The sequence below is a fragment of the Colias philodice genome, chromosome 18 (assembly GCF_061535455.1).
Source record: "Colias philodice isolate Cphi_HAF_F1 chromosome 18, ilColPhil1 Martin Lab GWU primary, whole genome shotgun sequence".
Taxonomy (NCBI): Eukaryota; Metazoa; Arthropoda; class Insecta; order Lepidoptera; family Pieridae; genus Colias; species Colias philodice.
Window position 1 is genome coordinate 6,415,216 of NC_143103.1, and position 27,646 is coordinate 6,442,861.

Below are 27,646 nucleotides of genomic sequence, written 5' to 3' on the forward strand. Positions count from 1 at the left end.
ATTATCCAATATCATACAACATCTCGAAGAGATCACCGACTCGGTTTTATATTTCATTACCCACTACATAAGGTTCCGGGTAATGGTTACCGGAACTGAAAATCTCCCGCTTTCTAGAAATATTTTTTTTTTGTTTTATAAATTGATCTGGAGGGAAAATATTGTTGTTTTCATAATATTCTAGGTTCAACCAACACCCATAATAGGTATATTTTTCTAAATTCGCAGCTATTGGCCAACAGGGAAACATTATAAATCTAGAAGTGGACTTCAACTAGTACTGCTAAGCTCACGATACTGATTCTCGTGCAAATGTACGGAATAATTAACATAGTTTAAAATAGTATTAAGTAACGAAATAAAAAAGAGCATTATTAATTGTCGCATTACTCCATGACGTGACGGTATTACCACAGTATTACAATATTATTTCCTACAGTAAGGAATCGCCTTTGATGTCGCGCGATGCCGCCGCCAGCGTAGGTACTTACGCTGCCACACGAAAATACGCTAGGGTTGCAACAAATGGGAAATAAAACAATTGTGATTATTAATATTATGATGAAATCATTTATTCATATGTACATTCAAAATAATTGCGATTATTAAATCTGATGTAATTATTTGTTCATTAATATATAATTACAGATATTGCACTGCTAAATATTATTTACGTGGACACTTTATTTTTGGATGTTCTTAATTGTATATTATAACATGTAACTAAGTAATGCATTCGCATTGGGATGTACAATCTGATTAGAAAATAATGAGGACAACATATACATAGCTTTGATTTTAATTCAACAGATACAATTAATACAATCTTTCTGAAATATTGTTTCCTTCTGGGATTTCAATGTAGATTTACATCCGTAAACGGAACAGTTTGTGCGCGCCATAATAGAATATGTAAGTAGTTAAGTACCTATGTATAATAAAATTATTACACAAAAAATACGACTGCGTCGTCCTTTCGCGATAGGTAAAGCAATCTCAGCGTGATTGCTTTACGCGGCCCGCGTCGCCCGACCCCCGCCAGTTCCCCTCCGTTTCTCTGCACAAGTACATTCGTCGCACTACTGTAGGAAATATGGTAATACTGTGGTATTACTCTCAATGCTTGGCGCATTAAAAACGCGCTTAAGCTCAAAAAATTACGAAAATGATTGGTGTAAGTACAAAGTTTGAATTAAATCTGTCCGTTTTAAGGACAACAGGGACTCGGTTACCTATAAAACAGCAGGTGAAATTGTGAAAATAAAAGCGTGATAAAAATATGTAGGTCAAAATGCGAAAAGGTGATGATTCGCAAGACATTATTTTGCGACATACAGTATTCCGCTTCTACTATCCGCTCCGCTATTTATGTAAGTCCCCCATCCAGAATCCAGAAAGTTCGCCAGCTAATCCAAGTTTCTATAAATAAATATATACCTAATCTATATATCTTATATATATAAATCTCGTGTCACAATGTTTGTCCTCAATGGACTCCTAAACCACTTAACCGATTATAATAAAATTCGCACACCAAGTACAGTTCAATCCAACTTGAGAGATAGGATAGTTTAAACATGTAGGTACCACGGGCGAAGCCGGGGCGGACCGCTGGTTATATATTACATATAACTCAAAGGTGACTGACATAGTGATCTATCATAGAAAGGATTTCCCGAAATTCTTGCGGGAACGGGGAAAAACGGGGATGCACGTACAAAGTCGTGGGCGGAAGCTAGTAATATGTATAATAAAGCCCATTAGTGCTTTGTTCTGCGAAACTTACGGATTTATATATATGTACCTACAGGTGTGGCGTAATAAATGGATAGTCTGGTAACTGGAGATAGAGGACGTTGAGTCGGTTGAGAAAAAAAAAATTGTAATTAAACGATTCTAGTGTGCGAGATAATCGACATTTTCGAAAAATCAAAAAAATTACAACCGTCCTCTTTCTGGTGGTATGATTCCTAATGGAGGATTTTTTTTATTATTTCTATGGCATATGGTCACTCTCGTGCCATATAAGAAATAACATGATTGTATTTTCAGCATTTCATACCTACCTACTTATTTAATCTTAAATACAATGAGTCAAGAATTTTTAACTAATTAGGTACTTGAAATTAACTTTAAAGTGTAATGAATCATGGCTACTTCTACTGCCATTACATGCATTACATTTTTCATAAGTATTTTTTTGTGTTGCTATCTGCACTTATTATGCGCTGGCCTTTTTTTGTGTGGTGTTTCTCAATAATAGCCAGAAGGGCTTCATAGTTTCTACATTTTAACGCGGACGCGTGGGTGAACTGAACGTTCACCCTGGTAGCGACATGCGCTAGGGCGTCCCTCCTTGACGGGGATCTCGAACCTCGGCTTGGGCTGTCGCTTGAGTGGAGGACCGGAAGGGCCCTAGTCGGACGGGCATGCGCTGGCCTATGTGTAGAGGCTACATTGGACCGGTGGCTGGGCCTGCGTACTTTCCAACGCGTTGGCCTATGTGTAGAGGCGGCATTAATTACATAAATTAGGGTTTGACTGCAAACAACTATGAAACTTTCATAACACACACCTATTTTTTGGTATAACATAGTCACAGGGTCTTAGGGCGTATTCAGAAAGAAAGCTTGAAACTTATAAGCGCTTATAAGCGCTTATCGGCGCTTATAAGCGCTGGTAATCCGCGCAGGAAAATATATGAACATGCGCTTATAAGCGCTGATCGGCGCCGACAAGTTCCAACAAGTTTCAACAAACTTGTCGGCGCCGATCAGCGCTTATAAGCGCATGTTCATATATTTTCCTGCGCGGGTTACCAGCGCTTATAAGCGCCGATAAGCGCTTATAAGCGCTTATAAGTTTCAAGCTTTCTTTCTGAATACGCCCTTAGGTAATAGGTAGGGCCAAAATTACTTGCTCTGTGCCTTTATGTCACTCTCAATGTCACTACAATTTTGACACTCACTTGACAGATTCTACGTAATGTCATTCTCTCAGTCATTCTTTACTTACATGTTACATTGACTTATAAATTATAATATTGCCATTCTGATTTTCGAACAATATTTGATACTTAACATATTTTTGGAAGTTTTCTTGTATTCTGCATTGTATCGTGTAGTGAAACTTACTTCTTATAACGTGTATCTCAATGGAATAAAGATTTAATCAATAATTCAAATGCTAACTACAAATTAACTGTAGATAAATATACTTTTGGCTTTATTGTTAAATTTTACGTCTAAGTGTAAACATCAAGATGGCTACTCATGATCCAAATATACCGATAGCATCTACAGTACCAACCATAGCCCCTACGGCACCAGATGATCTTCCACCTCCATATTCAGCGGTAGTGGGTAATCCGCCCTATGGATTTGTGGTACCGCAGGCAGGCGGCTATCCTACGGGCTCTCAAGCACCGAAGTCTTTCACTGCACCTGGTGTTTACCCTCATCCTCCTGTTGTGAATATAACCCAGCCTCAATCAGGGGACATACCGCCGCCACCGGGTATGTCAGTGCCAGTAGGGGTAGTGATCCCTGCGGCAGTCGGTTCTGAACCCACTACAGTAACCTGTTACAATTGTGGAAAGGTTGTTACTACTAGAGTAACATACACCACGGCCTGGCACACACATTTAGTAGCTGGATCTGTATGCATTATAACTATGTGAGTATCTGTGAATATTTATAGTGATAAAAATATGTAATGTATGAATATTTCGTAGATATGTAATAATTACAATTTTTTTATTATTTTCAGGGCTTGCTCTCTGTGTTGTCTGGGTCTTGTTCCATATTGCTTTGATACATTCAAGGATGCCGAACATTACTGCCCAAACTGCAGTACTTTTATCGGAAAGAGTAACAAATGTTAAAAGAATGAAGAAAAGTTGGATTATGAAAGTTTATTTAAATATTAATCTTAAAATTGTAACATAGTCTGAAAGTGCAAATTTCTAAGGTGCCATTTGCAAACATTGAAGTTTAAAGTGAAAAATCTGCTATTGTATTTTTATTGTTTATAGGACACAAATATAAGTTTAATGAAATTTAGTATATTTACAACTTGTAAGAAAATGATTTAAGCTTAGACAGCTTTTGCTTTATTCACTATGAATGATAATCTAAAGTGTGCTATTGGATCATCTTTCTAATATTCCAATACATATATATTTAAATAAATATCAAATACGCATATAATTTAACATTTGAATAAATAATTGAGAGTATATAAATCAACACATATATTATGTCCTTTTTATCATTGTAATTGTTTAGTAATAATCAGTGCCCTTTTTAATGTTATAAAAAGTGAAAATCACCCAATTTATTATTTATCCGTATCTACAATCACTTCTAAACTCAAATTGCATTTCATCTATATGCTTAAAAATATCTATAATATTATGGTGATTGGATAAACTGTGATATATATAATCAAATTCAACTATACTAAAACAATAAATGTTAGCAAGTCAATAAACATATAATAAAATTTGTATTTTCTTTACCTAATGAATTATTATTGTATGTTTTCTGTCTTATTTACCACATAATTATACTTCCAAGTGTTTATACTTTATTTATTATCTTTTAGTCTTATGATTTGTTCTTTATTGATAGTTTTGTTCCAGAATTGTAATAATATTTTTATGTCTTTCAAATAAATTGTAAATGCTATTTTTATTTTATTTACCCAAGTATATTATTGAATAGCCATTTTGAGAATATATACCAGTTATTATATTATTGTGCTTTATCTGTTATTTGTATATTCAAGTTGATTAGATAAAAGCATCTATGACTAACTGATAACATGTTATCAACATGAAGTGGGACTGATCAATATTGAAGCAAGTTCTATTTAAATGTATTAAAAAAATGAGCAACAGAAATGAGAGGACCAACAGAATAGAAAATAGGCAAGAAGCAGTTGAAGAAAACCAAGATCAAATTCGAAATGTAGAGCCTCCACCTCCGTATACACCTGTGGATATGTTGCATGGGCGAGTGATAACTAATCAACCTGTCATACATCAAACTATTATTGTGCAACAGTCTCTAAAAGATGAACCAGTCCTCATTGATTGTCCAAGTTGCCATAAAAGGTCCAGGACTAATGTGGTCTTTGCAAATTCCCAAAAAACACACATGATAGCCGGATTCATTTGTGGTCTTACCATGTAAGTTTTTAAACTATTATTTTGTTTGAAGTGATTCCCTAAACTCCAAATATTTATACAATGTTTTTGGTTCACAGGTGGTGTATGTTATGTTGCCTTGCTGCTTTACCTTATGCATTGAAGACATTTAAAAAACCAGAACATTATTGTTCACATTGTAATTATTATTTGGGTTCTGCATCTAAGTTTTAAACAAAATTACCTTAAAAATATATTTATGTTCAACTCCACATTATTATTTAAGTTAAATTAACGACAAATAAAAATAAATAAAAAAAGTTCTTTGTATCACTTTATTTTGTTCATACATCAATAATCTAATTACTATAGGGTACTTGTAATCTGTAACAGTCCGATGCAATTTTCCACTTTCCATCGACGGCCACAATTAGAAAAGTTTGTTGAAATGGTTTCCTTTCTTCTTCATTCTGATAAGTGACATCACCACAGGCTTGAATAAGGTATGTCAAATTATTGGGCATAAAGTTTTCGGCCACAGGTTGAGCATCTAGCGTCTTTACGTAATGATTACTTGGTGGTAATTCTAATAAGAACTTCTGGATCTTAGTGTTTCCATTGATTCCATTTCCGTTCCATACTAACAAACCAGTATCAAGATACAACTTTGAGGTTAGGTGTCTACTATTATCAAGTTGTTTATAAAATAATTTTGTAAATTCTTCTGCAGTTTCACATGCATTGTCAACTTTTTTAACAGCAACTTCCGTGGCCATTATTGTTCTTTATTTTCTATTTGAGATCTACTGAAGTTCATTTATTTGTTTTCAAACATTAGGAATTAGAATATAGTTTTGACATTTGACATATTGCATGACTGTAGACATACAGAGTATGAAACACGGACCACGGGCCATAGAGCATAGATAAAGACGAGTACCATTACTTGCTCTGTGGACGAGTACGACGAAACATTTTTTAAAAAATTTAATGCACATGGACCGTGATGAAGCAGGAATAGAGGGGTATAAACTCTATTGAGCAATAGATAGATACCTTCCAACCTATAGGACCTTCCAAGTGGTATTAAGAAATTCCACCCCGTAATCCTTTAGATAGTCGAATTACGTTATGAAATACAAACAAGTACTTACTTATGTAATTTCTAATTGGATTCCTAAAGACAAAATAATAACACATACAAGTTGTAGAAATATTTTATTTGATTATATCTTTATCTAAAAATTACGAGCTTTATATGACCGATCTTATTACAATATAAATCATTAAGTTTAAATATTATGTCTAGGTTTAAATATTTCAATTCTGGACATTTGACACAGTAATTCATGATATACTGCACTATTGAAACACTTATTAATTTAAGAAACAGGAAGATTTCATTAGATTCATTGATCAGGCATTTACAGACTTTAGTCGAATAGAATTACAACGATTTTCGTTAATAATATTTCTTAAACTGGATCAGATAAAAACGTATTGTGCGAATAGTTAAGGCTCGCTTATTTATTGATTACTTTATAGATCTGTATTAATTAAGATTGAATCGATGTCATTTTTAAAGCAAATTATATTAATTAGTGTATATTAACTTGCAATGCATTGCTTCGAAACCCGGAAAATCTGTTTACCCCTTAAATATTGTGTTCAAATAGTTCAAATATATCAGCGTAATAAAAATGGCATTAACTATAAAACTTAATGTTAACATGCATTTTATAATTTTATTATTACATTAAAGGAAAATAAAACAGTCGACTTATCAAATTCAAATCTTATTCTAAGGCACTGAAAAATGATTATGCACTAGTACAAAAGCTATAAATAAATCTTTAAAAATAAATAACACTCCCTAAAATTGTCCAAACACGCGTTTAATTAAATTCGGAATAACTTATAATTTTAAATAACTTAAATAGAAACATCCAAATAATTGCTTTTTGAAAATATTGCAAAATTAAATTAATAATTAATTAAATCTAAATACGGGAATTTATTTTGTAAGTTGTTAATTATGATTAAAGTTTATATTATATCGTAACGGTAAACATATGACGTAAATCAAAGTTACATAAGGGTTATTTTTTATATCAATTTGCACTTGTATCACCCAGAAGACTGTAGGCGAGCAATAGTTTATGTCTAAATCTAATTTCACACAATAAACAATTCTATATTATAAAGGCTCTCACACACGAGAATATAAAGATCCGATACATCTTCTATCACTGTTCAAATCAAACTAAACATATTTTGTAATTCATGGCTCTTTTATTTGAATTTTAAATCTTTACTTATATAAAAAATTAACCGTTTTTATATCAGTCTTTTGTATGGGAGAGCCTTAACAATTTTTACGCATCTAATTAGTCAATTTTTATTTAGTCTATAAATTATATAAGCTGCTTTACTTAACATTACATCATTAAAGTATGTTCATACTTGAAGAGCCATGCACTAATAGTATCAGTGCAGTAGTGCTATTAGGAATTAAGTTTTGTATCTCAGTGTCTGCTACAACATAAAGTACATAATTTAAATCACAGTTTCACTTTCATGAAAATATCGTCACATATTGTGTGGTCAGAAAATTTTTAACAATGACCTTAACGTGTACAGAAACACAAATTAATTTCGATTTCAGACAGCAATTATAAAATAACTAAGTCGTATACAATGTTGCGCCAAAATCAACAAATATTCAAAAAAAACGATTGACATTACAACTTTCAAATAATTTCCTAAGCAATGAATATTGCAACAACTGTAAAACACTTAAGTTCTACATTTACACATGTCTTTTATATTTTTTATCACTACTCAACATTTCAAATCATGTTAATATTCAATTAATTTATCCCTGAGCAAAATTATCTAGTATCAATGTCAAAACAAAATTGAGGGTATTCGCAAAAAATGTTCAGTACACTGTGAAAATTCGCATATTTACCTTAGAATTAAATGGATTTTATATACATAAGTTATCATACAATGTAACAGAAATAAGCACGAAATTGTAATCTCACTTATCGATTCTACATGGCGTTGAGAGTGATGCTAAATGTTATTTTGAATCTACGCATTCAAATAACGTGGGAATAAGTTAACTAAAGAGCCAGAATGTTTGCCAAAAGTCGATATAAATTTACTAAGACAATTCGTTAGAAAATTTTAACAAGTTGGCAGCGGCAGTGTATGTCAAGTGGCCGATACGTTACCGGCACTCGTGTGAACGCACCGAATGCATGCAACGATCGCCTACTAATATTCTTGTTCGTGGTGAATTTTCTATTCGTTATTTCTCTCCCAGAGATGCCTGTAAATATCGTATTATATTAATATTTTTCCTGATTATACTTTATGCTAAATCAAAGAACACTATAAATCGGATCTTCTTTATTTTCATTTAAACTGTTGTTAAAATACATGCAAGTTGCATATAATTTCTAATACCTTGGCATGAAAGACAACTATTCGAATAGAAGCACTCGTAAAAGAAAGTGAACAAACATTTATAAACTCAACGCTATTTAAGTTTTATTATGTTATTAGAAATTCACCTTTAATGGACCATTGTGTACGTCGATTTCATGTTTATCTGAGAGACTAGATATCAGCTTTTCCTGTAATAAAAAAATATTTTTTTTTTTAGTATACTCATTTACTGACCGTATACAAAAAATGTCAGTTAAGACTTTAGGCGGAGATAACGGATGTCATAAGATGAAGTCTTTAAGGCGCGGGTCAAACACAAGCGGCGCGGGCGCGGGCGTGCCATAAGCGCACCTCTTGAATCTGTTTTGCACCACGTCCTTCTTATACATTTTGTATGAAAGAATTTTGGACAGGCGTCGAGACGGCACGCCACGGTTGTGCCACGGTTGCGCCGCCTTTCCAAAATTATTTCATACAAAATGCCAATAGCGCGCCCGATGCACGCCGGCAGCGCGCCCGCAGTGCGCCCGATGCGCGCCGCGCCGCTTGTATATGTCCCGCGCCTTACACTAACTTTTTTCTGAAATAATTTAAGAGAATAGCATGTTAAGTTACAATAGAACATACCTCTGTAAGTCGTTCTGCCTCAGCAAAGGTGACATTGCGGCTCTTTGTTTTCTGTGCCTTCTGCAGTTCACTCTGCAGTTGATCAATTTTGTTCTGCATCTGTTAATACAAAAATAAGAATAAAATAATTAAAGGGTGCATACTATTTAATTCCTATTTAAATATTCATAATATTTCGATTATTTTTGCCTTCAAATAATAATTATAATATAAAAAAATCCGGCACCAATGCAACAACTCACACAAATAAAAACGCAAAAACTGCACCAGAATAATACATAACAATAAAACAAGTAAAACAAATAGTGCAATAAATGATGATGGAAACACGTGTTGTGAAATCCTACTAGCATTAATTTTTAAAATCTGCAAGTGCAGTTATTTATATTTATTTTAAACCAGCCCATATAACCTGTATTGTTCAGGACAATGAATTAGCGCAAAAAAACCTTTTCTTTTGTTCAATGCTTATAACGTAAACAGTAAGTGCTTTCGGACTGCGATTTCTTTTAAATTGAGTGACACAAAAAAGGAAAATACCAAGAAAACCACGTAAAGACGACACTAAGAAACGATCAAGTCAATTAAAATATACCTCTTCTACGATTGAAGGTAATGACTTTTCTATGCAGGAGTATGCAAACGCCACTGGGTCCTACATGAAAAGTCACTCTATTGTAGACATGATTAAAAATGTATTCCGTATTTACCGATTGTGACCCATTATGCAATAAAGTATTACTTAAATATTTTGGATGTAAGTTTTTCCTTTCTATTACAAAAATAAAATGAATTGGCAGAAATTTAAAGAAAGTGTGAATTGCAATAGCTTTTTTTTACTAAATTTCTATATTTGTGCTGACTTATTTGTAAATAGGCTGGATCGATCGAATGGGAAAATCATTTGAGTTATTTTTTATATGGAAAAATAATCTTTAAGTATTAAATAAATGCATGCATTATTTAATTAAGTCTGGTATATCATGTTCAATAAGTATTAAGTTATACCTGTGAAACAGTCCTGTGCCTCAGGTCGTCGAGCTCCTTCTGTTTGTCGGCGAGCTGCTGCGCCCAGCGACTCTCCTCTATGGCCACGTTTTGTTGTAACCGGCTTAATACGCCCTCCTGTTTGGTTTTAATTTATTAAATCTTAATATATATAAATCTCGTGTCACAATGTTTGTCTTCAATGGACTCCTAAACCACTTAACCGATTATCCAACTTGAGAGATAGGACATGTAGGTACCACGGGCGAAACCGGGGCGGACCGCTAGTAAATTACATATAAATATACAATACTATATAATACTCAAACATTTATTTATTCAATTAGACTTCTTCTAGAAGCACTTTTGAAACGTCATTAAGTACATATTTTTAACATTTACCACCGATTTGGAAAGCAGTATCTACGGAGAAGAATCGGCAAGAAACTCCATAGTTGCTCTTTTTAATCATGTCAGATTTACAATTTTACAAATTACCCAAGTAATATCATAATATATTATCATAATATGCCAAAGAACTGTCCTGTGGTTTTCACGCGACAACCCTCCATGGGTTTTTATCTTCCATATATTCCTTAATACTGTAATAGGCTCTCTTGACAAGTACATTTTTTATATAAGATTTAAATTTAGAACTACTAAACTCTTTAATATTATGAGGAATTCTGTTGTAAAAGCGTATACCTTGGCCCATAAATGAATTTTTAACTTTAGCTAGCCGGAAAAATGGCATTTCAATTTTATTTCTGTTTCTTGTGTCATAACAATGTCTATCTCCTACTTTTGTGTGTAAGTAAGCGTTATTATGTACATATAAAATATTATTAAATATATACTGCGACGGTACAGTAAGGATACCAGTATTCTTAAAGAGATCTCTTAGTGAGTCTCGAGCACGCAAATTATATACAGAGCGTATGGCTCTTTTCTGTAATATAAATATAGTTTCTATATCTGCAGCCCTGCCCCATAGCAGAATTCCATAGGACATTATGCTATGAAAGTAGCTAAAGTAAACCAATCTAGCCGTTTCTTCATCGGTGAGATGCCTTATTCTTCTAACTGCATATGCAGCTGAGCTGAGCTTAGCAGCGGTGGTGGTAACATGGGCCCCCCATTGAAGCTTCTCATCTAATGTCAAACCAAGAAAAACAGTCGATTCCACAGGGTATAATACCTCCCCGTTTAAAATAATATTCCTTTTCACCTTTTTTACATTTGGGAGGATAAATTCTACACAATTTGTTTTTTTTGTATTTAATAGTAAATTATTAGCATTAAACCAATTGGATATGCGTAAAAGAGCAGAGTTTACTTCGTCAACATTTGTGTCATGTCTATCCACATTAAAAATTAATGAGGTGTCATCTGCAAACAGTACTATTTCACACATATAATACATATGTTTAATGGATAGTAAAAATAAAGGTGCCTTTCCACCTGAGATGTGCTATGCTATGTTCCTGTGTTAGTCTGAAATTGTATAATTATTCTGTGGAAATTAGCTTGTATTACAAAAAACATACTTTTTTATATAGCACATAAGAAACATTTTTAGTATCTACATACCGTATCATCAATAATTCTCTTGTATTTGTCGACTAAGGCCTGTAATTGCTCATTTTGCGCGGCCAACTCGCCGAGTCTCGAATCTGCGGGCGCTTTTTGTGAACTTTCCGCCAACTGCTTCCTCACAATTTCAGTCTCTTGTAACTTTTTCTGCACCTCACCCTCCAATTTCTTCCTTTCATTCTCTTTCTGTAAGAGTTTCTTTTGCATCTCACTTTCGAGCTCTTTCTTTTCATTTTCTTTTTCCAAAAGCTTTTCCTTTAGCGACTTTTCGAAGGATGCCTTTTCAGTTTCTTTCTTTTGTAACTCAATTTTGATGTTATCGGCGAATACTTTGATCCATTCAGAGCCGGTTGAGTTTGCAGGAACCGCAGAGGGACACACGGAGCGAAGAACATTTATCACTTCATTGTAATTTGTCTCCTCTGCCTTCGTTTTTGCTTCCTGTTAACAAATTGTAATACATATTAACAAATAGTTGGTTCATTGTATTTATTTAACATCTAAATTGGAAATATGATGCATTTTTATATAATTATAAAAAATGCACTAACACATTCTCCAAGCAACTATAGACATATAGGAACGTAAGGATATATTATTTCTTTCATTTCTAGAACACGATAATCTTGTTTTCTATTTAGGATTATATAAGGTATTTATAAACATAGCACTAGTAGCGTATATACAAAGCGAAGCCGGCCAAAGAGCTTATTCCGAATGATGATAATACAACCTGTTCCTTTTGATTTCAGAAAGTATAATCAACATATGGCTTAAGATTATATCCTTTTTTAGTATCCGATTAATATAGATAACCGTTGATTTATTCATTCAACATTAATTTCATTTTTTTAAAGAATATAATGGTTAGAACCATTATATTCTTTAAAAAATGAAATTAATGAATCAATTTTAGGTTAAAAATGAATTGAAGAAAAATGAATTTGACCAGGTTATTAATCATTAAAATGGACCTTTATGAAAAAATATAATGGAAATCAAAAATAACACGTTGCACGTTATTATAAGTAACGACACTTACAGACGTCGTGCCTTGGGCCGGCAACGCGCTGGACGCTTTAGCCTGCAGCGATCTTTCAGCGCTTTGTAAAGCCTCCATTACTTTCCAGTTTTTAGTTCGCAACTCCTGAGTGATTGGAGTCAAACAAATTAGTTGAAAGTTGAGTGTGTTAAAATTATATGTAATAATAGAATGTAAGAAATAGATAATGTTATGAATAAGAGTAAAGATAGATTATAGAATGTCTAGCCGATTCTTCTTAGTACGTCGATGTAGGTTGAAGAAACATTCCAAATCGGCGGTACTTTTAGTAAAATACCAATAATTCATATTAATCCATCAGGCCCCGGAATCACAGACACAATAGAAAATCTATTGTGTCGCGGTCGGATCTGGCCGTTCGGGGCTCAATGGGTTAAAGTACAAATAAAATGAGTAAATTCTCAGTTGAGTATAAATAAAATTAGTAAATTAAATATTCTAAGTTTAAATTCATGCAAGGACATTATTCATATACATATATTATTTGCAGAGCTGCAAGTTAAATAATAGCTGTCGTCATATGGTATATTTAGAATGTAAGAAAACCGCTACCTACGTAAATAAGTCTTCATTTGCATTATATGCAGACTGTGTAGCGCATAATGAAAATGTGTGTTAAGTTTTGTAAATATAGAATATTAAAACTATTTTGACTGCGCATAAAATTGTACTGATTTTACTGCAGGTTCTATATCATAAGTTAATAAAGTTTTTGGGTCATTTTAAATATATCATCAGTTTCAATAATCAGAACAAAGCAGTGAATCAGACTGTCTATTCTCGCAAATCTGTGGGTCTGTATGAATCACGGCTGCGTGGGTTCCGATTTTGTAAATAGAAATAATTTATTAAAAAGTTTTATCTCATTTACCATACACACTTATTGAAATACACACATATTTAAAATACTAATATTATAAATGCGAAAGTAACTCTGTCTGTCTGGCTGTTACTCAATCACGCCTAAACTACTGAACCAATTTGCATGAAATTTGGTATGGAGATATTTTGATACCCGAGAAAGGACGGCTACCTTTTATTGCGAAATATGTATGTAAGCCGGGGCGGACCTCTAGTATTTAAATAATTATTACTCTCTAGACAACATAACACAAACTCCAGCCAACTCAAGATGTTTATTTATTTATGTGTTAAACTTACATTATTCTTCTCCTTATAATGTTCCAGCTGTTGCAGCACCTGCGCCAGCTGCTCCTTCTGCTGCTGGTTGTCAGCCTGCGCGGAACTCAACTCTCTGCGGAGAGCTTCCACCACACTCTCCACTTTGGCTAACTCCGCTGCCTGTATATTATCAATGGAATTACATATATGAATTTAATCTACAAAATCCTACCCATAGGTTGCCTGATAGAAATCGCTTAGTAGCGATAAGGCCGCCTTTTTAGCTTTATAACATAATATTGTCTGTTTCGTTATATATATATTTTTGTTATATATATTGTTTTTAAACTCGAGGGACTCTCAAAATATTACGAATTATCAAGAGTTTGAAATATCAAATGGTTCGAAATTTGTGAGAGAAAATAAATAAAACTTCGAATTATTAATTGTTAATCAATTATTATTTATTAATGCTATTCTACAGTAACCGAATGATAACTAAACATACCAATTCGTGAGAAGTGTAAAGTCAAACTAATCATAACAAAAACAACGGCTCATTGAACAAGTTTGAACTTGTCGCAAAATGTACCTACCTGCTTACAATCTTTCCGCCTCTTTCTCTCTACAACTTTACATCTTTAAACTATATATTATGTAATATAAAATACACCAACACACCTTCTGTTGTTCATTAGCATCATTGACCGGCAAGCCATTTTGCGCGGGTGTAACTTTCATCATTTTGATTTCAGCCAGTTCGCTTTCCCTCGCGGCCAACTGTTCGCGAAGAGAAGCGACCTCCTTCGATAGCTATAACAAATGTGTATGGTGTAATATTATTTAACCCATTGAGCCCCGAACGGCCCGATCGGTCCACGACACAATAGATTTTCTATTGTACCTGTGATTCCGGGGCCTGAGTTATTAAAAAAAATCATATTTTCAAATGTATCGCAACTTTTATTGCAATGTTCGTTTCATATAGATACTTACGAAAATAGTTTCTTCAGTTTAAAAATTATCATAAATGTGTTTGGTTGGCTCAAATCAAATAATTTCTAAAGAATACAATTTCCAACTAACCTCTTCCTTTTGTTTTTCATAGTCTTCCTTCACCTTGTCTAAACTGCTCTCAGCTGTCTGCGCTCGTGTGGTTGCTCTTTGAACTTCATTCTGGAGATCTGTTTACACAAATACATATGGAAATCACGTTGCACGAAATAATTATTCCAATTCAATTAAAATATTGGTATTATTGTCTGTCTGTGCGTAAGATATAGCGAGTCAGAAATGTACCAATTTTGCTTTGCTACATCTTTTTCTATGGATAGTGCGCATTACCACCAACAAGTTAATATCCAGATATTGTTGTATTTTTATGTATATAGGCAATACCGTCATCATGAAGTAAGGCGAAAATTTTGATATCTTTAAATCTTGCCAAGGAAGTTTCACTTCTGACACGTATCGTCAGCACACACGCTCTTATTGAAGTTACAACTTCTTTAGCGGCGTTGGGTATAAAATCTTAAACTCGCGTCAGGACACGTGTGACGTGACCTGATCGAAAAAGCCCAAGACCCATTCCAAAATATCAAACATGCTCTTTGCTCAACGTTAATAATCAAGTTTTCACTTCTGCCGGCACTCCCGGAGTGCAACCCGTCTTTTTAAAGTGAAACTTTTATTACATCGTCTCAAACTTTTTGGTCTGTGTAGCGCATGTCGCGTGACGGTCGGCTACCGAGTAGGTATAAAGCAGTGTTCGGAACCGTACGATAATTTTGTGCCTAAGTTTCACTTTTACCGTGGTTTCATAAAACCACACAACATTTTTTCTACCTCGGTGTTACTATACATACCGGCGAGTCGCTGCTGCGTTTGCCGCAGCTCCTGCTGCGCGAGCTGCTCCGCGTGCACGGCGCACTGCCGCTGCTGCTCTAGCTCCGAGTACAGACGGTTTGCCTCCTGGACATGGGTACATAGTTAATTATGCTGATAATGTTTTTCTTAGGGCCGATTTTACAATGCTTGGATAAAACTTATTCGTCGAATAATGTATAAAACTACCATTTAAAAAACGTATTCTAATTGCCCGTAGTTGACAGTTTACATGACATTTTAATATTATCGTGTAATATTTTATTGGACGGATAAGTTTTATCCAAGCATTGAAAAATCGGCCCTTACTATACAGGTGACACTTTTTAGTAGAATTTAATGCAAGTCAAATTTGACAAAATCACAAGTAAGCACTAAAATAAGTTTATAACAATATGACGTAATTAACTAAGTACTCTACAATTTTTTTTTTTTCAATTTCAATAAACATGTTTCCAGACGCTTAAAACTATTAGGCTGTGTCTGCACAGCTGCATTTCACCGCGCAGTTTTTTTCTCGCAATTAAATTGAATCTGTACGTATCCGCACTGCGGAATAAAATTCACTTAGTCCGGCGCTATTGAGTAGATTCATCCATTTAACACTTGTTTCTCGTTTGAAAACATAAAACTGACAAAAATCTCACTTTTTTTTATTAGCTTCTTCGTTGCGTACTAGGCTTATAGGCGTTATTTTAATTATTTATTTATACAGGAAACAAGAATTTTACATTTATTTCAAACATAATGCGCAAGGAAGACAAAAAATGTGCTTACATACATCGGTTCCAAATGTGCTTATATAGGTAATTCATGACTTACAAATACAGTGTGTTCATTGCAATGTTGTTGTTTATTCATTTTAATGCGGAGAATAAAACCGGGCCGTGAAATATCACTGTGCGAACGCAGCCTTGTCAAACTCAAACATTTATTTATTCAATTAGACTTCTTAAGAAGCACTTTCGAATCGTCATTAGATATTTTTAACATTCGGAATTCTCTTATCTATACTAATATTATAAAGCTGAAGAGTTTGTTTGATTGTTTGTTTGTTTGAACGCGCTAATCTCGGGAACTACTGCCCCCCTAGTCAAGTGGCTTTCTGTTAGCGTAGCGTTCAATAGAATAGACTACGAATGTATGAGATTGACGTAAGCTGTAGATACGTACGTATGATATAATCGGCTGGTCCGATTTGAAAAATTCTTTCGGTATTAGATAGCCCATTTATCGAGAAAGGCTATAGGATATATATCATCACGCTAAGACCAACAGGAGCGGAGCAATGCGGGTGGAACCGCGGGAAACAGCTAGTTTATTATATTTCCCGTTTCCAGTCGCAGTCGCTCACCTGCAGCTGCTGCGCGAGGTCGGCGGCATGCTGCTGCGCCATCATCATGGAGTCTCTCGCCGCGCCCGCCTCGCACCGCGCCTGCCCCGCCTCTAGCACACGTGCGTTTAGCTCCGCCTGGAGAGCTGCCAGCTGCTGTATTAAGGTTGCTTCCGCCTATAACAATATCGAAGTAATAAAAATAGTTGTCTGTAAAGTCGGTTTACTGACGATAGTTGAACGTGACAACGTCCGATTGTGCTTCTTTGTCGCTCGTTCCGCGCTCTCGCTTGCACTTCAAGCCTTACATGGAACGCCTCAGAGCGAGGTAACGCCGCATGAGTCATGTTTTTTCGTGCGTGCAGCCGGCTCTATCGAATTATAAGACGTTGTCACGTCAAAAAATAATTTATCGTTTTTAAAAGGTTTTCTTTTAAAACGTATAAAATCATATGAGACCGTAATCACCCAAATTGATAAACTTGTAAAGTAGCGGCAAATAACTCTAGTGCTGACTGATAATAATGTGCAAAAGTCAAAAATAAGGTTTGTTCGACAAGAGGATTTAGTTCGCCACCTGGCTCCCCAATCGTATACCGTCCTAGGCGCTGAAAAGACATTCCGCGCACTTTCAATGTACAGTCGCGTTCTTAATTACATCGATATAATTGTTAATCTCTGTTATTGTCAAATTTTTTCTGCTCTATTTACAATATAATTTTTTTTACAGTAGTAACAATACCAGTATGTATGATCAGATATGCCCCGCTAGAGTTATAATTTCTGTCTGTGATGTTAGTTTTTTTTTTAATATTTACTCACCTCAGATAATCTTTGAATATGCATTTCCATTTGAACTCGTTGCGCCTGGGCTTCACCCTCTTCGCCCAATTTTGCTTGAAGCTACAAAAAATAGTAATAGTGTTACATATAATAATTGTAAAGTACAGGAAACCATCATCGTATTTTTTTCATAATAAGTGAAAAATATACAGCTTTCTGTCCGCAAATTAGTTTGCGGGAACTATGCTTGCGAAATTTGAGGAAATCTTTTAGCTATGGTACAAAATAAAGCATGTACAAAACCTGAATTTTTAATCCATCTGAACTTCTAATCCATACATCTATGTCGACCTTTAGATGTTTCGATCAGCATAAATAATTTTAGGCTGATCAAAACATCAAAAGGTCAACAATACTATCCATTATATACTTCATCGTATTTTCATATCTATGTATTACATATTTGTATTTATTTTCAAAGCAATAAAGTACAATATCATTCATTCATACTTATATTTTTCTTTCAATATAATATACACAATACGTACGACGAGTTTGTCCTGCGCGAGCGCGTGGTTGTCATCGAGCAGGCGCTGCAGGCGGGTCTGCAGCGTGTGCAGCTCGGCGCGCGCCGCCGCCGTCGCCTGCTCCGCCGCCCGGCTCGCGGCCCCCGCACGACCGCGCTCCGCGTTTAGCAGGCCCCTGGTTAAAATGGTCATTAAATAATAAATAAATAAATATTATAGGATATTATTACACAAATCGACCTAGTCCCACAGTAAGCTCAATTAAGGCTTGTGTTGTGGGTACTAGGCGACGATAAATATAATATAATATTTAATAAATACATATATCCATAGTCCATACTAATATTATAAATGCGGAAGTAACTCTGTCTGTCTGTCTGTTACTCAATCACGCCTTAACTACTGAACCAATTTGCATGAAATTTGGTATAGAGATATTTTGATACCCGAGAAGGACATAGGCTACTTTTTATCGCGGAAATCCCACGGGAACGGGAACTATGCGGGTTTTTCTTAGATTGCGCGGGCGAAGCTGCGGGTGGAAAGCTAGTAGATAACAACACCCAGACCCAAGAACAAATAATTGAGTTCATCACACAAATATTTGCCCTGACCGGGGATCGAACCCGGGACCGTCGGCTCAGTAGGCAGTTACTTTACCACTGCGCCAACCGCGTCGTCATTATTACTTTATACAGGATATAATAGTTAAGTGTGCGCAGGCGATTATTCCGTAATTATTGCAGGTATCTCAAAACTTTAAACTGATATCGAAAGTACATTACCTAATGAGTAGAATGACAATAATATTTTTTTTTAATATAACGAAAAATATCCAGAAACGATTTCACCCAATATACATTATGTATTCATGATATTGATATACTCTACAAGAACTGTGTAGCTATTTATACACTATACTTGAAGCGTGTATGTACGTTACACTTGCATACATACACTTGTACCGTATTTGGTACAAGTATTGTACATACAAGAGTATCTTATAAGAGTATAATTTACTTATGTTTATTTAAAAAAATAGCATAATTATTGTAAGTATATTTTAACAATGATACAATATTATGCATGTTTTTTTAAACAAATAATTGCATGTTTTTTTAAACATACCCTAAGCCTTATTAAAAAAGCTTACCTCAATTCCTTCAATTTAGCGTGCAGAGCTTGAGATGCCTCGATTTCATCAGCAAGCGCCTTTTCTTTATCAGCAAGTTGTTTCTTCAATTTTTGCATAGGATCATTGGGGCCCTGAGAACAATTGATCAAATTGTTTAATTATTATATACTAATGTAGTATTAATTAAAATAATATCACACATTTATTTAATTTAATAGTATAATAAATTACCTCAGTCCATTCAGAGTGTTCAGGCAGAGGGTCATGCTGTTTATTCAGCAGAGCATCAGTAAGGATCTGTATCTCGGTGCGAGAGAGAGACGCTTCCTTCACCACTCGGACCAATTCGCTCACAGATACGCCGCCGCTATCGCCCGCTGTTCAACATTTTTTTCATTTATTTTCGTAGTATTGGTATCAAAATAAGATAATAATTTGCATATTATCACACAATGATTAAACATTCCACTCTATCTTGTATGACGGAAACATAATCAAAATGTTTTTCAAATTGAACAATGGGCATACGAATTTATATAATTTTCCGAATTTATTAAAATAGTACTTTACATTCAAGTTTATTAATTAGTATAAAAATTAAATACAACATAAAATTTGAAATGTATTACAGACAAACATTATTTTAAAATCTCAACTGACCCATAAGTGAAAGCACATTGGGCTCGGCTTTCTTCTTCTTGCCCTTCGCGGGGGGCGAAGGCGCCGGGACCGCGGCGGGCGCTGCGACGAACTTCAAGATCTTCTCGGTTGTGAGCTCGCTCGGCTGTGGAGCGTTTAGTGGAGGCACAATTTCCTCTGCGACTGTACTCTCTTCAACTGCTTTCTTCTCTACTTTCTTTGCTGTAATGAACATCTTTATAAGAACAATTTTTATAATTATATTATTTTCTTTGTGCTGAACTTAAGAAAATGCACTTGCGAGTTTAAACTGGGCTGGGCACTTGGGCTACAATTTAATAAAACACATAAAATACAATGTCACAGAAAACTCGGAATCGCGCAAATTTTGTAACGTATGAGTTACATACAAGAGATTTATAACGCTTTTATAAATTTAAACATACATAATATTTATATTAAAATATACCTTTTCGTTGTTCTTTGGGAGCTTCACCGCTATTGCGACGTTCCCGGGAAGCCTCTTCTTTAACAGCCTCTACCACAGGTTTTGGTTGTACTTTAGCACCGCCTTTAGCTTGCTTTGGCTTATTCTCTTTGATTTCTTTCTTCTCTACAACCTCTTCTTTAGGTTCAGTTGGCTAACAAAATATTATAAGGTTACAATATTTGAAAATATTTAATTTTAATATAATTATGATGAAAAATACAAATTGGAAAGAAAACAATGTCTCATTGCCATTTCATGCAAACCAGAATTGATTCATTCACATGCACATTGTTTGATGTTATTGAATATGTAATTATTGTACTAAAACATATTACCACAATAATATGCTCCAATAACTTTCATATCACAAATATATGTTAGTCAGGTTGCATGAAATAAACTAATCATACTTATAAAAAATAATATAACATACACATGACACGTAATAAATAATATATTGTATAAGATATTCTTAGTTTATTATTACAATACATAAAACACAATGTCTAGTACAAAAGCGTGAGTGGAAGGGTTTAAGTGAGGGACTCACTTTGTCCCCAGAGAGTGTAGAATGTAACAACTCGAACTCATCCTTAGGTTGCATCTCCTCGAAATGGTTGACGGCTGGCGTAACCGTAGTATCGGGGAGCGTGCTCGGATCGCTAACGCAGCTCGGATCCTCTTTGTTTACAAGAATCGGCTTTACTTTAGAATCCTTGCCGCGTTTGCGAATCTGTACATACATTTTGCTTCCCCTTAATTTTTTATCTCAATAATCACATAACATCACAGTATGGTGCCTAAGGTAAACAAATTCGATATTTTTCGTAAAGGAGGGGATGTGATATGTGATATATTATTGTTTATTTGGTTAACAGTGTCAAAGCATTTGGCTGAATATGTGAGCAACAGAGACTTTATATTTTATATGTGAATGAAACAAATATCCAGATACATTTGAAATAATGATTCATGTATAAAATATACTCCCATGAGCATGCCAATAAATGATAGATATATGATCTAAAAAACTGTGTAACATGCATTTATTTATAGACCAATAAATTATATAACCAAACCCCAAAAATGCATTTAAACAAAGATAATATGATATGAATATTTAATAACATTTTATAGATGAGATAACTCCATGAAATCCAACTTCAAAAGGTTACAAAAATATTATAATACTGATAAGATTGCAGGTAAGAATAGAGCTTTTTACAAAGAAATGGATAAATATAGTAAAACTTCACCCAATATTATTCAGATAACTATTTACAAATAGAAAATACATAGACACATTCTAATACATGGTCAATTTAACTAGTTCTAAAATTCTACCAATACTTACTCATATTATTAATACATCATTTTCTTCTAAAACGTTTCCTTCCATTTGGCGAAATGCGCTCATACGACCTATCCCTAAAATTCAAAACCCAATGGAGCTCAAACAACTTCGCCCCATTAGTTTATTACCTTGCCTTTCTAAAGTAATTGAAAAGATAGTCCAAAAGCAGTTAATCGATTTTTTGGAAACCAATGGAATATTACCGGAGCGTCAATCGGGTTTCAGAAAGAATCGCAGCACAACCACTGCCTTAGTGGATGTTACGGATGATATATTATCTGCGATGGATGAAGGCAAAGGGACCCTTCTTGTATTGTTGGACTATTCCCGTGCCTTTGATACCATCAATACCACTCTTCTACTCTCGAAGCTTACATACTACGGTTTTAGTTCAGATACAGTTAAATGGTTTGCCAGCTATCTTAATGGTCGGACTCAAACAGTTGCTGTCCCCCAAATAGATGGTAATATGGCCTATTCAACCTGTCGTACGATCAATAGAGGGGTTCCACAAGGATCTATTTTGGGACCACTATTGTTCATTTTATACAGTGCAGATGTTGTCAATGAAATAAAATTTTGCAAATACCACCTGTACGCCGACGACATTCAACTTTTTATATCTTTTAATCCGAAGGATACAGATACAGCACTGGTCTCACTGAATTCTGACTTAGAGCGCATATATTCATGGTCAGAACGTAACAAGTTAGTTTTGAATCCTGCAAAGACTAAATATATGATCTTAGGCAGCCCCAAAATTGTTAGCAAGATAGAATCACATAATCCTACTATTACTATTTCGGGAAAGATTATTGAAAGAGTACATGAAGCTCGAAATTTAGGTATTGTGTTTGACGAAAACCTCAGATTTGAAAACCATTTTAACACTATTATCTCTAATTGCTTTTACAGGCTTAAACTACTATATCGAATTAGACCCTTTTTAAGCACTGAGCTTCGTATACGGTTGTGTGATTCTCTAATTTTATCAAAATTCAATTACACTGATTGTATGTATGGTTCCAGATTACTCGTACGTACTAAAAAGGCTATACAACGTGTACAAAATAGTTGCGCGCGATTTTGCTGGAATATTCCTCCACGCCATCACGTCAGTCCTTTTTTGAATGAAGCTAAAATTTTAAATATGGAAAGCCGACGTCAAGTGCATTTTTCTAAGTTTCTTTTTGGGATTATTATTAATGAGCGTCCAACGTACCTTTACCAGAGGCTTCATTTTTGTAGGGATAAAGGACGCAAATCGCTTGTCAATGAAACCAGGGGTATGAGTCAAAAGCTACTTATTGTGCCCAAACATCACACAACCGCTTTCAGAGGCAGTTTCAGTTATAATGCTACGAAGTGTTGGAACAACTTGCCTCCACCCTTACGTAACCTTCGTTGCATTAATAACTTCAAAAATAAAGTTGCTGCTTTTATTTTAAAAAAACAACCGTAACCTACTGTAGAATGTAGCATCTCTCTTTTGTGACTATTTATCTGTATGTATGTTTATTAATTTTTTTATTTTCGTTATTATTTATTACTATTTTCTTAATGTTCTAGTATATATGTATATTCCTATGCCTTCTTTTTATATGTATAATATTTATAACGTGTAATATTGTTTATTTTATTAATATAATTTCTATCCCTCTATACTTCGGTCTGTAGCTGTACTTCAAACATTGGGGGCCACTGAAAATCAGTGCTGTGCTGTTGAAGGCACAGCTTAATACTGAGTTGGTCCCCTTTTTGCTAAAGGTCTGCCACACTTTTGTCCTTTTCTGTGTTTTTTGTATTCCTTGTTCTTTTCATTATATCTGTTGTTGGCTTTTGGCGAAATAAATTATTCTTATTCTTATTCTAATTATTCTAATAAGAAACAATATTATTTACAAAATGTATAATAAATAACAAATTTATATCATATAAAATATAGCGGTCCGACCCGGCTTCGCCCGTGGTACATATTTCGCAATAAAAAGTAGCCTATGTTCTTTCTCAGGGTCTAAAGATTATCTGTGCCAAATTTCATCAAAATCGGTCCAGTAGTTTATGCGTGAAAACCATACATAAATATAAACCTTTCTTCTTTATAATCTTATATATAAAATTCTCGTGTCACAATGTTAGTCTGCATACTCCTCCGAAACGGGTGGACCGATTCTCATGAAATTTTCTGTGTATATCGGGTAAGTCTGAGAATCCGCCAACATCTATTTTTCATATGTACCACGGGCGAAGCCGGGGCGGACCGCTAGTATTAGTATAGATTTTCGACATTACATTCAAGCTAGGCTGGACACTGTCTATAATGCTCAAAATAATGTAGCTGGTTATAACAATAATCAAATGATATTATCTCTAATGCTCACCTTGATGTTTAGTGGAGGGTCAGTTGGCACCTCGACAACAACAGGTGGTCTAAATTCAACATGTGGCTTTCCCACCACTGGTTCATCTTCAACTCCACTCTCAGCCGGTGCTTCACTTTCTGGTTCACTTCCCGTTGCTGCAGTGGTATTTTCTTTGTTCTTTTCTTTCTTGGCCAACTACAAAAGATTCATACAATGAGTAATTCACAATATTTTTTTTTTCCTTAAAAGAATATTAAAATTAATTTGATACAAATTTACACTACCTTCTTATTAGCTTTTTTATTTGTTTTCTTATTCTTTGACTTGTTCTCAGCGAGAGCTAACAGTTCACTTGTTGCCTTTCGTTGCTGAGCGATGGCTTCTTCATAGCTTGTTCCTGATGCTGAGAAGAGACCCATGAGTAGAAGTACAGCTACTCCCGCGACTCCAATACCACACAACACTAGCAATGCTTGCAGCTCCATCGGACCTGCTGCATTCACTCTCTGTTAATATATTTGTTAAACTTATTGAAGATACCCTAAAATTATATTACTTGACAATAATTTTAGTATGGTGAAATGGCTAATTGTCTTAATAACGCCAATGTTATGAAGGCACTTAAACTTCTTATTTAGTTTAATAATTAATTAACCCATTGACCACCGAGCGCCCCGATCGGGGCGCGACACAATGGATTATCTATTGTGTCTGTGATTCCGGGGACTGATGGATAGTTATTATTTAGTAGATAACAAATATGTATGAAATTATAATTTTTAAATATTTAACTAAAAACAGCATATTCTATAAAAAAATGTTTTAGTTTTTCAAGCTATTAAAATTGATATTTTATTGTAATGCAGATGATTATAATTAAAAGTATATTTTAAAATCGACAGTTTAGAAAGAATATGATGTATATGTATGTACTTTTTTGAAAAAAAAAACGCAGATGATAATAAAAAAAGAAAGGTTTGTAATAAGATTAGTAAAGCTTAGTAGGTACTACTAAGACTAATTCTAATTAAATTCTTATACAATAATACAAAGCGAGGGTGCGAGACTTTAATTCAACCGGTGTTTTATTTCTCTGTATTTCTAATGATCGCAGACCACCAAAACGTACCAATTTAAATAGCAATATTATTTAATTCCATAAAACTTTTCGCTTATAAATGTTAAACATCCCGCAATGGAATAGGAACTTGAACTACGATTTACGAAGCTTCTGCGAAGGCTGACACGTAAGCAATGACACATGTCAAAGGTTATGGACAGGATATTTTTAAATTTTAATACGATTATTATGTGTTATTTAAATATTTACCGTAAGTTTACATACCAGAAAGTGAATATAAATCGAATACGGTGATTTCTTGTAAGAAATAAAAAAGAATATTTATTTGGAAACGAAACAATAACGACAACTGTATCAAACCAATAAGCTTACCTTTTTAAATATGTATATTTTTCAAAAAAACTATTAAATCAATAATATTCTTTATCGTGATGCATTAAAAAACCAAGGAACTAGAATATAAATTATTCAATAAACATTGATTTAATTTTAACAAAAAAATGCCGATGAAAGGAACTGTCACTCCGCCGACAAATCGGCATTCGTCATTTGTACAGACTATGTAGAACATAATACATATTTTTTCTGCCAGATTATACAAATAACTTATAATATCCAGTGAATATCCCGTATTTCTCTGTCTACGGAATATCCATTCTAAAGTCCATCCACAGACTCCATCATATTTAGGCTTTATTTAGGTAATGAAACACGTGTGTAAAACACAAAAAAAATAACATTCATCATCCAGTTCAAAATCATCAATCAATCATTATCATTACTAATTCGCAGTTTATAACAAACACAAGACGTCGCGTCGAGAATCGAGATTGGCAGCATCGATTTCGTTATTTTTTTTTAAATAATAATCTTGATAATAATTCTTGAAGCACACGGATGGTTCATAAGGAGAGAAAATGTAAACATCAATAAACATACACGGGGATACACCACGCTCGAGGCAAGAGTGGTCCTCTAGTTTATTATTTTCACAGATATAATACTTCATAGGTATAATAATATTCAACTACAATACTTTTGGTGTGAATTTGGGCATAATACCTATTTATACACGTATACATTTAGATATCGTCATATCGTTGAAAGTGTTGCTTGGAGCGGTTATAATTTTATAAACAATACTATCACAGTATTACAATTATTTTACTGAATCCATTTCAAACTACCTACGAATAAAATGTAGAATAATATTCTAAATGCGAAAGTTTGTGAGGATGTATGTGTATGTTACTCTTTCACGCAAATACTACTGAACCGATTACAATGAAATGAAGTACACATATATAGAGGGTAACTTGGATTAACACATAGGATAGGTTGTATCCCGGAAATTCCACGGGAACGGGAACTATGCGGCTCTTCCGCCGGCTTAAGCCGCGGGCGGAAAGCTAGTTCAGAATAATGCTAACATATCTTCATCGCCTGTGCACTATAATATTCGAAAAAAGTACTTGTAAGTTGTAAGTCAGCTAAACTAATTTTTTTCCTAAACTTCCTAAAATAATAGAGCTTTTAGCGTCGTTGCACCATATTTTACATTCATTTCATAAACACGCTGAAAGATTTTCTTTTTACCACCAGTGCAAACTTAGCACCCCATCAATGGAATTTTGGGTCGAAAATGACCTTGATCGTTAGGTCCCCGTTAGGTCCTTTAAGGTCCCACAATTTTTTCGTTAGGTCCCCTTTAGTTTTTTTTTAAATAATTTTTTAAATTTTAGGTATAAAAAAAAATGCACTTTAGCACCCCATCCATAGAATTTTGGGTCAAAAATGACCTCAATCGATAGGTCTCCGTTAGGTCCTATAAGGTCCCACAATTTTTTCGTTAGGTCCCCTTTAGTTTTTTTTTAAATAATTTTTTTTTAATTTTAGGTATAAAAAAGTTACACTTTAGCACCCCATCCATAGCAAAATTGGCAAATTTTATCAAAATCGTATTCTTTACCGTTAGGTCCGTATGGGCTCATCATTGAAATTGTTGAATTATTTATTTTATTAAAATTATAAAATAATAAAAACCTGCGCATGCGCCTTAG

General features: G+C 34.2%; 4 protein-coding genes across 12 annotated transcripts; 2 read left to right on the top strand and 2 right to left on the bottom strand.

The window, feature by feature from the left end:
- The first annotated feature begins 3,025 nt into the window (after positions 1-3,025).
- Positions 3,026-4,688, top strand: LOC149480513 (lipopolysaccharide-induced tumor necrosis factor-alpha factor homolog). Its single transcript, XM_089706313.1, has 2 exons — positions 3,026-3,675; positions 3,769-4,688. Exons 1-2 carry the CDS (start codon positions 3,263-3,265, stop codon positions 3,881-3,883), a joined length of 528 nt encoding a protein of 175 aa, XP_089562439.1. The 5' UTR covers positions 3,026-3,262; the 3' UTR covers positions 3,884-4,688.
- Positions 4,689-4,793: 105 nt separating this feature from the next.
- Positions 4,794-5,470, top strand: LOC149480514 (lipopolysaccharide-induced tumor necrosis factor-alpha factor homolog). The gene is made up of 2 exons (XM_089706314.1): positions 4,794-5,191; positions 5,269-5,470. Exons 1-2 carry the CDS (start codon positions 4,890-4,892, stop codon positions 5,381-5,383), a joined length of 417 nt encoding a protein of 138 aa, XP_089562440.1. The 5' UTR covers positions 4,794-4,889; the 3' UTR covers positions 5,384-5,470.
- A 2-nt stretch (positions 5,471-5,472) lies between these two features.
- On the bottom strand, positions 5,473-6,014 carry Nxt1 (NTF2-related export protein 1). Its single transcript, XM_089706315.1, has one exon. It carries the CDS (start codon positions 5,923-5,925, stop codon positions 5,509-5,511), a length of 417 nt encoding a protein of 138 aa, XP_089562441.1. The 5' UTR covers positions 5,926-6,014; the 3' UTR covers positions 5,473-5,508.
- Positions 6,015-6,352: 338 nt separating this feature from the next.
- Positions 6,353-26,144, bottom strand: LOC149480516 (uncharacterized). 9 transcript variants are annotated; one of them, XM_089706671.1, is made up of 22 exons: positions 25,959-26,144; positions 24,790-24,998; positions 24,524-24,700; positions 21,339-21,521; positions 20,768-20,939; positions 20,320-20,520; positions 19,891-20,036; positions 19,678-19,790; positions 18,546-18,699; positions 18,037-18,117; positions 17,236-17,391; positions 15,863-15,968; positions 15,084-15,181; positions 14,679-14,810; positions 14,037-14,177; positions 12,855-12,959; positions 11,810-12,253; positions 10,241-10,357; positions 9,828-9,887; positions 9,233-9,331; positions 8,731-8,793; positions 6,353-8,486 (listed from the first exon to the last, which is right to left on the bottom strand). In XM_089706671.1, the coding sequence occupies exons 2-22, from the start codon at positions 24,988-24,990 to the stop codon at positions 8,466-8,468; spliced, it is 2,970 nt and encodes a 989-aa protein (XP_089562797.1). In that variant the 5' UTR covers positions 24,991-24,998; positions 25,959-26,144; the 3' UTR covers positions 6,353-8,465. The 9 variants fall into 9 exon arrangements, with proteins under 9 accessions (XP_089562797.1, XP_089562792.1, XP_089562788.1 ...); XM_089706666.1 differs by lacking the exon at positions 9,828-9,887 and having other exon boundaries at positions 24,790-24,995; positions 25,959-26,143; XM_089706662.1 differs by lacking the exon at positions 9,828-9,887 and having other exon boundaries at positions 25,959-26,143.
- Between the last annotated feature and the right edge of the window lie 1,502 nt (positions 26,145-27,646).

Excerpts from the sequence above, each read along its gene's own strand:
- LOC149480514 (XM_089706314.1), top strand. The coding sequence starts at position 4,890 with ATGAGCAACAGAAATGAGAGGACCAACAGAATAGAAAATAGGCAAGAA. Across the intron at positions 5,192-5,268 it reads TTCATTTGTGGTCTTACCAT|GTGGTGTATGTTATGTTGCC; the intron begins GTAAGTTTTTAA and ends TTTGGTTCACAG.
- LOC149480513 (XM_089706313.1), top strand. The coding sequence starts at position 3,263 with ATGGCTACTCATGATCCAAATATACCGATAGCATCTACAGTACCAACC. Across the intron at positions 3,676-3,768 it reads TCTGTATGCATTATAACTAT|GGCTTGCTCTCTGTGTTGTC; the intron begins GTGAGTATCTGT and ends TATTATTTTCAG.
- Nxt1 (XM_089706315.1), bottom strand. The coding sequence starts at position 5,925 with ATGGCCACGGAAGTTGCTGTTAAAAAAGTTGACAATGCATGTGAAACT.
- LOC149480516 (XM_089706671.1), bottom strand. The coding sequence starts at position 24,990 with ATGGAGCTGCAAGCATTGCTAGTGTTGTGTGGTATTGGAGTCGCGGGA. Across the intron at positions 24,701-24,789 it reads ATAAAAAAGCTAATAAGAAG|TTGGCCAAGAAAGAAAAGAA; the intron begins GTAGTGTAAATT and ends AATCTTTTGTAG. Across the intron at positions 17,392-18,036 it reads ATATTCAAAGATTATCTGAG|GCGGAAGCAACCTTAATACA; the intron begins GTGAGTAAATAT and ends ATATTGTTATAG.